Here is a 13,785-nt window from a genome sequence, read left to right on the forward strand (position 1 = left end):
TTATTAATGCCATATAATACTAGCTAATTGGTTAGAGAGCTCGCTTCCAAAATTGAAGATTGTGATTATATCATGCCCTTACAATTTATTCTAGTTCAATTTTCCTTTCTTGGAGCTATTTACAGATGAAGCTACCAGTTACACTTTTAACAGCTTGGTTTTAGTGTTGCCTAACAAGTCACAGGTTTTCGGATTGATCTTCAGAAAAGTCATACTTTCTTGTGTTTTGAACCTGAGCCCAGCCCTACTTGATCATTGGGCTCTTTGTAAACTGTCCTGGCTAAATAATGGCTCGTCTTAACCAGTAACTATGTAAGCTACTGCTACTTATTCTTCAATAATGTTACTCCCAGTTGCGTACCATCTCAAACGGATTACAAGTAATAAAAGTGTTGAACAAAAATAATTATAGTGATATGATTTGGTCCAATTCGTTCAACGTAATTAAGCTAGAGAAGATGCAAACAGGCTAAGTAATCCAAATATTGTTGAAACACAAGCTATTTTTTCACATCGAGCTTTGACAATACTTACGAAACAAGGTTAGCTGCAGAGTGTGGAGCGTAGTACACCTGTCGTTGGTAGTACTGTGGGTACTGCGAGTACTGTGGTACAGGGTAGAACAGCTGTCGCTGCTGGGGGTAGTAGTAGGGGGTGGCGGACGCTACCACCGTGAGAGCGGCGATCAGGATCCCCTGGAGGTGCAGGAAAATCAATAAATAAATCTCTTGAAAAGTAAGATTATATATTAAAGACCTTTGATTGAGTATAGGACATCCTTCTTGTAGAATGTGAAATGAATTCGTAATATGAGCACTGGACATATGCATATATTTTTCTTTTACTCCATGTACAAATGTTTAAATGTAAAACGTCGAGGACTGTTCGAGTTAAGATTATTGTGTATTGGAAATGTTTGTACAGAAAATTGGTTATTTTCTCTAGCATTGACAGACTTTCAGTGATAAATTCACTTAAACACGCAGTAAACAGACGTCAATTTGATTGTTGGGTGGTGAAGAAGAGAATTTTGAGAGGACAAAAGTATTTACGCCTACGCACTCAATTCCAAAATCAATTTCAACCAAAACGGTGCTAGCGTTCAGGAACACCTTAAAAACTATTGGTGGTAACCTAAAATACCAGGGTGGTGATGGATACCTAAAACTCCACCTAACGATAATTTCTCTAGCCAAGATAGTTGTGATCAATTCACTCACACACAGTCAACATACGTCAACACACGTGATCGATGACGGAGGAGGGTGAGGAGGTGCCCGAGGCAATGTGTCATCAGGAGGCAGAGCACGAGGCCGCCAGGTCAATGACCGATGTATCGCCGGTTGCCGATATTCGATCGCCACGGCCAGGAAGCGCCGACAAAGACCTAGGTGTGAGAGGATCACCCAGATGGTCACGACGGATCCTTGTAATCGGCCAATAGAGATTTGGAGGTGAGATTGAGCTTGAGATAGTTTCCGAGATAGTGAGCGAATCTATTTTTAGCTAGTGAAAGCTCTTTTGTTCTTTGGTTCACTGTAGTTTCTGAGGATTTCGAGCTTTGCAGATAGTTTCGGATTTAGTCTGCCAAGAGTTGTCTGCCTACAGATTAGTCTTGGACGTGTATGTTTCTTTTTTTTAGAGAGAGAGAGAGAGAGAGGGGAGGGTACTGGGCGTGATTGAGATTTCTTCGGTGTGGATGTTGATGTAAAAAATATGGCATTTATTTTATTTCTCTAGGATTCTACCCCGAAGTTCGTTTTCCACATAACTTCAGGTTAGGTCTAGGGGGTCTCATCATCATTTAAATAAAAATCCAGTAGCGACTGGTTGGAATCAAACCCAGGACCTCAGGGACTGAAATTCGGCGCTCTACCACTACACCAACTCGTTTCCCAACATTTATGAAGTGGATGGCAACAAACTCTTGTCTCTTTAATGGGGAGCTGTAATTTTTGTTCTTTACACATGTAGCGTTGGTTCAAACTATCAAGTCATAATCATAGCAAGGCGCCTCATGTTATTGATAAATTGTGATTAACAACATTTTTAACCAGGTCTTCAGAAAACGTCTTAAATTTACCATGTCTTCAAGAGGCTAATTTAAATGTTTTCTTAATGTCCTGAAACATTCCCCTTAGTGTATATTTAGCTTTATTAGGTTATGCAGCATTGGAAATTTTGTTTACGAAAATAAGAGACCCAAATAATTGTATGAAAAGATATCCACTAGATTGAAGTTTGAATTTGACACATTACGGCCGAAAGTATATAAATTCATCGACGTTCAATAAAGTGTATTTTATAGTTCGTTTTATAATCTCTCAAATGGTCCCGGCTTTCCATGTGTGACTTATCATTGACTTTTTTAAAACATCCTTGTAGTACTACTATAAGAACAACTAAGCATTTTCTACAGAAGAATGTCCTTGCTGCTTGGACATTTTGTTAGATAACACGACAAGTACTTTTTTTGTAACTATAGATAAAGAACAACAGTTTAAAGAATCGTACAATGCTAACGTATAATTTGCACCCCATCTACTAAAAGTTAATCCGAAATTCAAACTGAAGTACTCGTATATAATTTTAAAGATTAAGCGATTACGTAATCAGCACACAAAGTAGCTCCAAACGACTATTAATCTACCAGTCAACCTAACAGTGTTAATTAAATCTACTCAACATTTGCATAGATTTTAAAAGCCAGCAAGAATGCAGAGTAGCGTTAAACGTTTCTAGTTCAGCGACCCGAGACTTTGCTGTGCCAAGGTTCAAGTTCAACATCAGGTGAAAGTAGACTACACGCGAAGGCTTGGAGGCATTTCTTCTCGATACTTTTATGTAGGCGTTTGTTTTATACTTGGGTCGTTAGACCTTACAACGCCACATACCAACAGCCGTTTTACAGCCAACATATCAGTAGAACTACTGAGGTGATGTTGTAAAATTTATGCTTTATATCCATGTTCTGTTTTACTTTATGGTTGAAGCTGTAAAGAGGTGATCAAGAGACTCGTGTGAAGGCATGAACTACTGTAGTCTTAATTATTGTGAGGAATGTAAATAAACCTAGTGATAAACTTGTATCAGTGTCTTAGTGGGCAGTGGTCATTACAAATAAAATATAATTTAATATTTATCGCCTAACTGTTAAAATATGGTAGTCCAAGATAAATAGCTGGAAAGCTGCATTCATCTTGAACGTCAATAGACGACAGGTGTCAAATAAATGTTGTTATTCAAGAGAATGAGGATAAAATTTATGCAATACTACATTTGAAGGATTTTTATTTTATGTTTGTGTGTTTTTACGTCAGTTGCATTTTTTACGTTTTGAAAGGGAACGGTCCAAACCCTGGTCTTGTTACTACCTAACGTACATTATGGATTATGGATAAAGGTGAGGAAGGCCAGAAATAAATCTTCACTATAGAAATTGAGTTTATTTGCGCAATTAGTTCGTGGATATGCCTAAACTGGGACCACTTGAATGCTTAATTACTCGCTACAGAAATGTTAGATTCAACAAATATTTGAACAAGCTTAAGAAGCAAGTCACACAGCTGCAAAAGAGAGGTTACAGAACCGGGGAGTGTTTGACAAGGTGTGATAATTGAAGACAAACATTCAGACGCCCATTACGGGACCTCCGACCTCGTACTAAACTGTACAATGGTACAACTGTACACACTGTACAATACTGAACAACAACTGTACACACTGTACAATACTAAACAAAAACTGTACACACTGTACAATACTGAACAACAACTGTACACACTGTACAATACTGAACAACAACTGTACAATGGTACAACTGTACACACTGTACAATACTGAACAACAACTGTACAATGGTACAACTGTACACACTGTACAATACTGAACAAAAACTGTACACACTGTACAATATTGAACAACAACTGTACACACTGTACAATACTGAACAATAACTGTACAATGGTACAACTGTACAAACTGTACAATACTGAATAACAACTGTACACACTGTACAATGCTTAACAACAACTGTACACACTGTACAATACTGAACAACAACTGTACAATGGTACAACTGTACAAACTGTACAGTACTGGACAAAAACTGTACACACTGTACAATACTGAACAACAACTATACACACTGTGCAATACTAAACAACAACTGTACACTATTAAGGAATGGAAGCGGTACAGAGTAGCAGCATTACTCTTTAGGACTGTAAAATTCCGATAAGTATATGTGCAATACTGTACGGTACTGGGTTCCTTAATATTGTACAGTTGTTGTTAAGTATTGTAATACTTAACAACAACTGTACAATATTAAGGAACGACTAAGCGATACAGAGCAGCAACACTGTAAAATGTCGATGAGTAAATGTGCAATACTGTACGGTACTAAAAAGTAAAAAGTATTGAGTAACAACTGTACAAGAGTATTATTCTCTGGTATGGTACAGATGAACAACTGTGCAATACAGAGCAGCAACTGAGCAACAACTGAACAATTGTGAATACTATTAAGGAACAACTGAGCGATAAAAAATAGCAACTGTGCATTTATGTACAATACCAAACAGTATTGAGCAACGACGTTGTCGGTGAATTACAACATATAAATACAGGCCTACACTGTTCAATATTAAGCAGCAGTTGTGCAATACTCTAAAACAACTAAACAGTACCTTAGAATAACTTAATGCAATTTTATATAAGTATAACAGTTTAGAATACTGAGTTCGTAAACAGTTAAAAACAAATATTGATGTTAGAATATTGAGAGATATTTTCCAGTTTATCTCTCAGAACCTAGGGATCGAGCCATGTCTCGGTAAAGTTGATTTCCATTGTACCCCAATATCGAATAATCTTCAGTGTAAGCCTAATCTTTGCTCAATAGTACCCCCTTTGTACTGTAATTTGCTAGTATACTGTGGATGGCTTGTTATAAACACGTGCTACAAGTCCTTTGTTTACTTTTCCCTTGTTATTTTGTGCAACCAACAAGGTTAATGGCAATCCATAAGGCCATTGTTAAGACATTTTAACTTTCAATAACATGTTTTACGTAATTAATTTTTTTGCCACATTTTTGCAGTAAACACGTTTTTAGACCAACATAAATCTACAACATTTGAAGAAAATCGTCGAAGCCGTTTTCAGGATCTTCGTGCAAGCAAACATACATACATACACGCATATAAGCAAATATTTCTCATATAAGAGTATAGGATAGTATAGGATATAGGATAGCCGTCGCAACAACCTTAAGTATCATGACTAATCACATAAGTCACTTTCAAATTAAAACCGACAGGTTTTACTTGCGCTGATTTTATCTATTGAAAGAAAGTTCGCCCACTTGGCAGAAAGTTAGCAACATTGTCACCTGAGCCCCGCCTTATGTGACCTCATTCATTATCTAGACCTTTGTAACCCTGGCTGAGTCACTCCCCGGACTTTAATACCAACGTTGTTTGAAACCACTTTCACTTACTGTGTTGCATATGATATTTTTTATTAATGTATGTCAATATTTCCATACTTAAGTCAGTAGTGGAAAATTAAACCTTGTTTCGAAACGATCAATCAATTTGGTAAAAAAGATGTACAGCTACGAAATAAAGTTTAAAATATAAACTACCTACTGGTTGTTATCATATTTTCCGCTCTAATTTTTGACGTTAAGTGTGCACAATCACAGTGATACGTTAAACTCAGGTAATATTTATCAACAATTTTGTATGTCTCCTGGTCTTTTGTTTGCTTATAAGGTCAATTGGTTGCTCAAATTGGTTGTTAGATGATTCTCTTTTAAGAAATCAAAACTAGTAATACTGCAACTGCTACGGAGGAAACTGCAAGGAGCCTTTTAAAACGTTGTAGGTGGCATGTATGAAAAATTATGGTTTACTAATGAAGCTATTCATAATAAAACATATGGCCTATAATAGTTTTCATATGATTTCAAGATCTTTTTTGAATACAGTGTGATTCAACAAATTTCTCCATTTGAAGACATACGCAGGAATTATAGGCTACCTGTGTAAAAAATAGATTTTACTAGCAGCCAAATTATCTGGAAGAACCAGAGGCAATCTGAGCTCAGAAGGGTGCACCCATGCAACCTCCCGAGAAGACCCGGAAAAGACACCGGTGGAACAAGTAAGCTCTGCCGTGATCGCTAGAGTTTATACAACCATTAACCGCACAATTACACAAATTTCTACCCAGCAACCATGCTTCGGCAATAAACTTCACTGCAGCACGCACCAAGTTGTGACCCGGTAGCGCGGTTACAAACCACGTGCTCGCCGGATTATCCAATTAAACGGATTATAGATTATCCGAACGGGGAATTGAAATTGGCGCCGCACCTGTACGGCTAACGGCCGCCGGCTGCTAATAAGATAGCCATTGAGATAACTCATCGGAGGAATCACTTAGTGCGTTGAACCTGGCGAAGAATGTCCCAGATTGGCCCGAGGGGCGACATTGGCAATGCGAAATATCGTTTCGAATTTTTGGAAGAGCCTGTGGACGTGTGGTACCGATTTATGATGAGTTTCTTCGCCGAATTGGGTTTTTGAATTCTGAAGTGGAATGGAGAGTAATAAGTGTTGGAGGGGACCAGGCTGGTCTTTCCTGGTTAGAGCGTGGGCCTTCTATCCCAGGGACTCGGGTTCGAACCCCACCAAACATAAATGGTGCTTGATCCGGTTGTTCAGTTTAACTATAGATCAATATATTTTGGAAAAGAAAAACAGGCCTCTCAGATAACAAGCACTTCCATTAGCTACTTTGCGTGCTTATAATCAGTGCAAGAAAGCCCGCTTTGTCAGGCAACTGTAGGAAAAACAAGGTTGATTGAACAAGCTGATCGTAGGAAAATCGATGATTAAATAATGCGACACACGTCATACTAAACATCATATTATGGTTCAAACGTGACTGGAGTCTGATTCGTGATTGGAGAGCGTTCTCAGATGGGCCTGCAATAGGTATTAGTGCAATTGAACAGGTGATTGAAATTAGAGGATTTTTATTCTCTTCTTTCTTTACTCTTTGCTATTGCATAATCAATATCTCTAAAATTGTAATTGTAATTAATAGGGTAGAATATTAACCCAAATCTTTTGCAAATTACGGTCTATTTAAGTCATGTTTAGATATTCTTTCTAAGCATCTATACATGTATATAAAGTTACTAATATTTCCTTATATTAAAAATACGTGGTCAGCACTTACATGGTGAATTTTCAAACCCTCCAAAGGCATTCAAACAAAGAGCTCTCTCATCCACACCATTAGAATTTTTAAGTTTCTTTTTGACGGAACGGTCTCAACCCTAGTCCTGTTGCTCTCTGTTTGGACATATCAAGTTTATAGCCACAACGTATCACAATGACTCATCAGGGCTTGGCTGGGTGGCGAAACAGGTCCGAGAGGTCGACGAGGAACATAAATGTCACAGAGCAAGGCCAAGGCCCGTTATGTCATCTAGCGGTTTTGCAAATATAAAATTTGCAAAAGTATACTTCGTGAAGACTCTTGACCTTAGATTTCTGACTGATAATGGTTATGTTTTGGTTTCCAGAAGATCCTTCCATTTACAACCGAGATGGATACCATTCCGGATCATCTATAATAGCATTTAGTCACCTTCCCTCAAAACGATACGAATTGTTGAAAATTCATACATAACAATGACCGAATTTTCTCGACGGCTACATGTTGAACCAGCAACAGTAGACTATCGCAACACAACACGTCGCTACTGAAAATCACTAAAGGAGAAATCACCCACCTTGTTATGTTGCATATTACGGAAGTGATGGACAATTACCAACCATTGAGAGAGCAGTTACTCCTCGCAGCATGTAATGCATACCCTAGCCATCCACTTTGCTGCTGATCGCATCTCGTTTTTGCGTAGTTCAAGTTGAACCACTCAATCCTACATGTTTGGTAGTTAGGGAAACTGCAGCTCGCCTACTGGCCTGGTTTACCCACACGTACAAAAGAATTAAAGACATACAGACATCTAGGTGGGAGGTTATTATAGTGGGCAATATGCTCTTAGATTTATTAGTTATGTAGCTATCGCACGGCCTTTGGTAGATGGAATTCTTCATTTTTTGGTAAATGGAATTCTTCATTCTTCGGAAACTAGAATTCTCCATTCTTTGATAGATGGAGTTTTTCATTCTTTCGTAGATGGAATTCTTCAATAGAGGGGTTTTTTCCTATCCAAAAGAACCAAGTGGGCTCTGCATAGATTGTGTCAACACGTTGCTAAAACCTTTTGGCGATTTAAACCAAGACTTTAAGCACAGAATTCTCACTTTCCTACTCCTACAACCTCTGCAACCTAGATAATCCTTTCAACTGTTAAATAATAAAGGTGTAAATACTTGAATGGTAAAGATAAAAACGGATCAATATTGTTCACTTCAATGCGATGATGTACAAAAAGACCACATAACGGCTCGTGCGTAAACACTTCTCTCGTGTGCAGCAAAGGCAGTTTGCACTTCTGTTACACATTATATTTTTCCTACAGTTACTATAAATAATATAAATAATAGTCTTTCAAACACTGTACAACACGTTTTAGGTTAGGTTAAATCCAAACATTGAACGAAATGGGAAACGCTGCGCCAGCTGATCGTAGTCGTAGTATCTTTAAGTGTTGCCAACATATTTCCAAGAGTTCACGGATTACGTGCATAATAAAAGCACGCTGCTTTGTCTTGTTTGGTTGGAATACTGGTATGCGACAAAGTAAAAACTGTGCGACAAAGTAAAAAGTGTGCGGCAAAGTAAGTGCAGCAATTGGCAGCTTGCTGTACTATAATCAGTGCAAGGAAGCCCATTTTGTCGGGTGACTGAAGGAAGTAAAAATTTTTCAACACTATCAAAGACAAAGTGTTCATCTCAATTATGTTGATCATCTATAATAGTCAAGAGTAGTTTTCCCTATTCATTTAGAGATTTTATCCAAAAATATATCAAACATAGCCTAATTCCTAGTTCGATGATCATAAATTGATTTTTATCAACAAATTATGGGAATAAACTAAAAAAACCTACTCAACACATGAAATTATGAGAACATAAAACACCCCACTTTCGTGAAACTTCGATAACATCGTGTTGAGAAACGTGGACGATAAAGAAATTCCTTTAGAAAACATACATTTGTATCAAGATCAATCTCATATACATCCACTTTGGTCCATGCAAAACAGGGCAGATGGTCAAATGGTGCAAAATTGAGCCTGCCTGTACATTGAGATCAGAAAGGCGTGTCAGATAACGGTGGAAGGAATCGCCTACCATTCCTAATGCTGAGTGTTGCCAACCATCTGAATCTGTTCATGCAAATCAATCTGATGTATGGCTACATTTAGCGAGCCTAAGAGCTGTTCTCATAGTTGAACACATCAGTCACGGAACAGTTCTTCTAGATAAGGATTCGTATTGTGTAGAAATACAACTGTAACTCTGCGCAACAGCTCTCCTATTAGACTTCCAGAGGGTATTCTTCGTGTGGTTGTTAAAAATGGTAAATCAGTTCATTTTGTCCCTACGGAAAGTGTTTTGTACTTGAATGCAATTTTCTAGATCAGAAAACCGAAACTATTCTGAAAAAATTAAAAAATTGTGTTAGTTAAAGTACGTACATAACTGCTTTTTAAAAGATCTGAGAGAAGCTGCAGATTTAATCGAATCAGACAGGTCATTATAAAACTTAACACCAGAATATTGGGGAGAAGATTCTAAAGTTGATGATTTGTGTTTTGTGTATAAAATGCAGATTTTGTGTCGGGTATTATAATTATGATTGTCCGAATTGACAGAAAACTTTGACATATTTTGTTTCATAAATATTAACAAATTATAGACCTAGAAAGGTAAGAATATTGTTGCTTTTAAATGAATTTTTACAAGAAACCTTAGCTTTGATAGAATAAATTGTTCTAACGATAAAAAAAAAAAATTGTTTAACTTGTTTCCTTTTGTCGGAATTTCCTACAAAAGATAATTAAATCACTAAAGAATTTCCTCAAAATATTATTCCGTAATCAATAATAGGATAAACATATCCACAGTATACCATCATAAGAGTGGAAACCTCAACTGATCTAGAATGAATGGGAGTTGCTTTATTTAACTTTTTGATGAGGTCTGTTATGTGAGTTTTCCAGGTTAATTTATGATCTACTGTTATTCCTAAAAATGTGGTGCAGTCAGCAAGGTTGCAAGACAGAGTTTAGATAGAGAATTATGACACTTCTTAAAATATTTCCCTGCGCCCATCATTATAAATTTCTGCAAAGCACAAGCTTTACGCAAAGGCTATTCAATTTTTGAACAAGTAGTTTATACAAACATTATTACAGAGAGCGTAGTCAAAGTGTAAACAATTTCCAAATTATGTTATCTAACGCCGTCAATAGGAGTTGTATCAATAACTTTGAATGCCCAAAAATCTTTACCTTAGAAGTAACATTTCATATTAGTGACATCACTGACATCTAAAGATGTATCCTCAGGCTTTTGTACCAAAAGGATTTATATAAAGTAAAAATTATTGGATTTTAACTGTAGAAAACAGAACTCTAGACATACATAAAGAAGCTGGAGAACGCAATTTAAATTATCAAATAATTTTATGATACATCTAGAGTAAAACTTTGCATCGCTCCAAGAACCCGTTTTCTCTGGAGCCGACCGCCAAATCAATATTCGTAACGGAAATGTTGAGGCATATTTCATCTTGATGGTTAGTGATTGATGCCTTGCGATTCTGAGATTGGTCAGCTATGTGGTGTATAAACCTGATCCATATATCTTAGACTTGCATAGGAATCTCGTGGGATGTTGAAAAAAATCTTACGGTTGATTTACATTTCCCCTGCCTCACCTGCCATTACATAATGTCTTTTGTTTAGTATATCTAAATACATCTCCTGAATAACAGTTAAGAACATTTTCTGAGTAGTTGAGTGCTAATTAGAGAGGTTTCTGGTTATTATTAGTTTGTTCTTTATTAACCAGGTAGTCTAACACATCAACATACAGGGTGTCCCGGAACTCTCTACCAATATTTTAGGGCATTGCTCCTGGGTAAGAAACTAACCTAAATATCATATTTAAATTGTCCGGAAGTCCTTAGTTACTCACACATCCGCCATTTTTTTTCAGTTATTAATTTTTTTTCTAAAGAATGGTTAAACATACGAAATGGAAACCTTGCACAAACATTATAGACAACTAGACAAAGCTACCAAAAAATTATTAAGATTTTTCAAATTCACAAAACAAAATGGCGGCCATTTAAAATTTTGTTACTTAATTAACTCAAAAACCGTTGATTTTATAAAAATTTTAAATGGCTGGCATTTTGTTTTGTGAATTTGAAAAATCGTCATAATTTTTTGTAGCTTTGTCTAGGTGTCATAAATGTTTGTGCAAAGTTTCCATTATTAAACTGAAAAAAACAAAATGGCGGCTGTGTGAGTAACTAAGGACTTCCGGACAATTTAAATATGATATTTAGGTATGTTTCTTGCCCAGGAGCAATGCCCTAAAATATTGGTGGAGAGTTCCGGGACACCCTGTATAGGTTACCTAAATTGCCTACATTTTTTACACAGAAACTTGGATACTTACCGACCACAGTATCAACAAACACAACTCACGCTTCGTATAGAAAATTCCATCCAACCCCTAAACACTAGACCAGTTTTATTATTTTTTTTTAGACAGGGTACATTGGAGTAAAACTGTAAAATGCGTTTCAAATTCTTTAAGAATAGAAATTTCATTACCTTGGGCCATTATTTATAATATATCAAGGGTCCAGTTTTAAACAATCAAAAACGACTAAACCTCCTAAGGGTTGAACCGAAAATTTTCTGGTTCCTGGATGAATTTTGAAGTACCCAGTTAAAGTTTTAGTTGGTATTTTGTTTCTCCTTCGTGTAAAACAGCAAATTTTACAAAATATTTCTCTTCAGCCAGACGTTCATATGTATGTTTAACTTTACGTCACCGTGACAAAGTATCAAAGGGTTTTAAATTTCCTTATCAATCTGTTGAAACTCCAAGTGGTTGCCCCTATTACTCAACATCAAACATGTATATCAAATCAGCTTCCTCTCGTGCTGTCCTATAAACTTGTTTTACAATTCTACTCAGCTGATCTCGTGATAATTATGTTCTAGCCGTTTCTGTTTCTGGTGTTTTAAACCGTAACCAAGGAAGGCGACACGCCACCCTATGTACTCGGGAAGTTTCGCCAGAGTTTCGAAACCCCGAAGGACGTCCGTAACTCTGTGGGCTTCGTGCGTTTGTTACTGTCCTCACAATGGACTAATTCCATTTGGCAGGAGCACAATGGAGGTAAACCCATGTGTAAATTTGAATCGTAAACATTCAGCTTCATCGTAAGAGTTTGACAAGTGCTTCTTTTGTGTTGACAATGCATTCGTTGTACCCTGGCAGACTAATTAATTTTGCTTGAGTGTAACTGTCCAATAAATGGCTTAAAGGTATCCCTAAATATTACAAACACCAGCAGGATGCAAAACCAATTTTATAATTTTATTCAACGAATTAAATCAATTATCTCAATACCACTTGTAAGCAGTGTTTTCATGAACGAATGATTACGTGACCCGTTGCCAATGCATGAAAATAAAGAGTCGTAGATGGTCTAAATAACAAAAGTATACATAAACATGTATAATAAGCATGCCTCGACACTAGTAATCCCGTGAAAACTCAAGAAGGACAATGTATATAACCTTTTTATTTACTTCGAATACTAAGTAACTCTGAGAAGAATATGTAGATAATTTTCCGAACTCCGCAACGAAAAATTTTGGATTTGAAAAAAATGTTTTGTAATTTAATTGTGAAGTTCAAGCTTATACAGGGTGGGGCAATGAGAACGCCACAATTTGTTTTGGCTGTCACATGTTAATTGTTGTAACAACAAATGATCAGCTGTGCTTAAAATATCAATTAAACTATGCCATTTCAGTAAATATTATGCCCGAGGCTATTAACACTGAGATTTTGATGTGCAAACCTATTTTTAAAATAGTGGTTCTTGTGCAAAAACCCAGAGATTGTTTGGACCACATTCCATCCTTGGTCAACATGGCACTGTTCCAGATTGGAAAACAATGGTGAACTGGGTAAAATTATTTTGGATAAACGCTCAAACCTTAAAAATAATCGGTGGGTGCCGCAAAACTCTTTGTACACCAGCAAATGTTGAAAGAGTGCGAGTCGCAGTAACTCAAAGTCCAAAGAGATTTGCCAGGAAGCTGTTGTTGTTGAAAGCTTTACGTTGGCTCCTTTTTTTTGAAGGGGGGGGGGGGTTTCTAATAAGCTACTTGAAGTTCGAGGTTTTTCAAAGTTACCCCACAGATTTGCTTGAACCGAAGCTAAGAATTGTCCAAAAACTAAAGTGATTCCTGAAGAAATGCTGGAGGAGTATTTGATGGAGTTTTCAAGTGTCTAATGTCAAGTAGGACAAGGACGTCACTTGCAGGATTTCGTTCTCAAGAAATGGAAAAATGACTTTGTTAAGTTAAAATGGCAAAAGATAAGCTGTGTTTAGATGTGCTATTTATATCCATAGGGTGAATATTATTGAGTTTGTACTGCTTATAAATTGGGGCGCTTTCATTGCCCCACCCTGTATTTGTAGATTATCCTTATAAAAAAACAGAAAGCAAAAACTTTTCATTAACCTATATA

The 13,785-nt window shown here is 36.8% G+C and overlaps 1 protein-coding gene across 2 annotated transcripts in view; it reads right to left on the minus strand.

Annotated features, from left to right (window-relative positions):
• LOC128987286 (uncharacterized) overlaps positions 1-13,785 on the minus strand; it is a 64,808-nt gene that overhangs the window by 4,753 nt on the left and 46,270 nt on the right. For both annotated transcript variants that reach the window (XM_054408052.1, XM_054408051.1), the window contains exon 4: positions 535-695. In XM_054408052.1, the coding sequence (XP_054264027.1) occupies positions 535-695 (161 nt within the window). The remainder of the gene's footprint in view (positions 1-534; positions 696-13,785) is intronic.

This window comes from Macrosteles quadrilineatus, unplaced genomic scaffold (genome assembly GCF_028750875.1).
Source record: "Macrosteles quadrilineatus isolate MER2022 unplaced genomic scaffold, UCM_ALF_1.0 Scaffold_2__2_contigs__length_208266976, whole genome shotgun sequence".
Lineage (NCBI taxonomy): Eukaryota > Metazoa > Arthropoda > Insecta > Hemiptera > Cicadellidae > Macrosteles > Macrosteles quadrilineatus.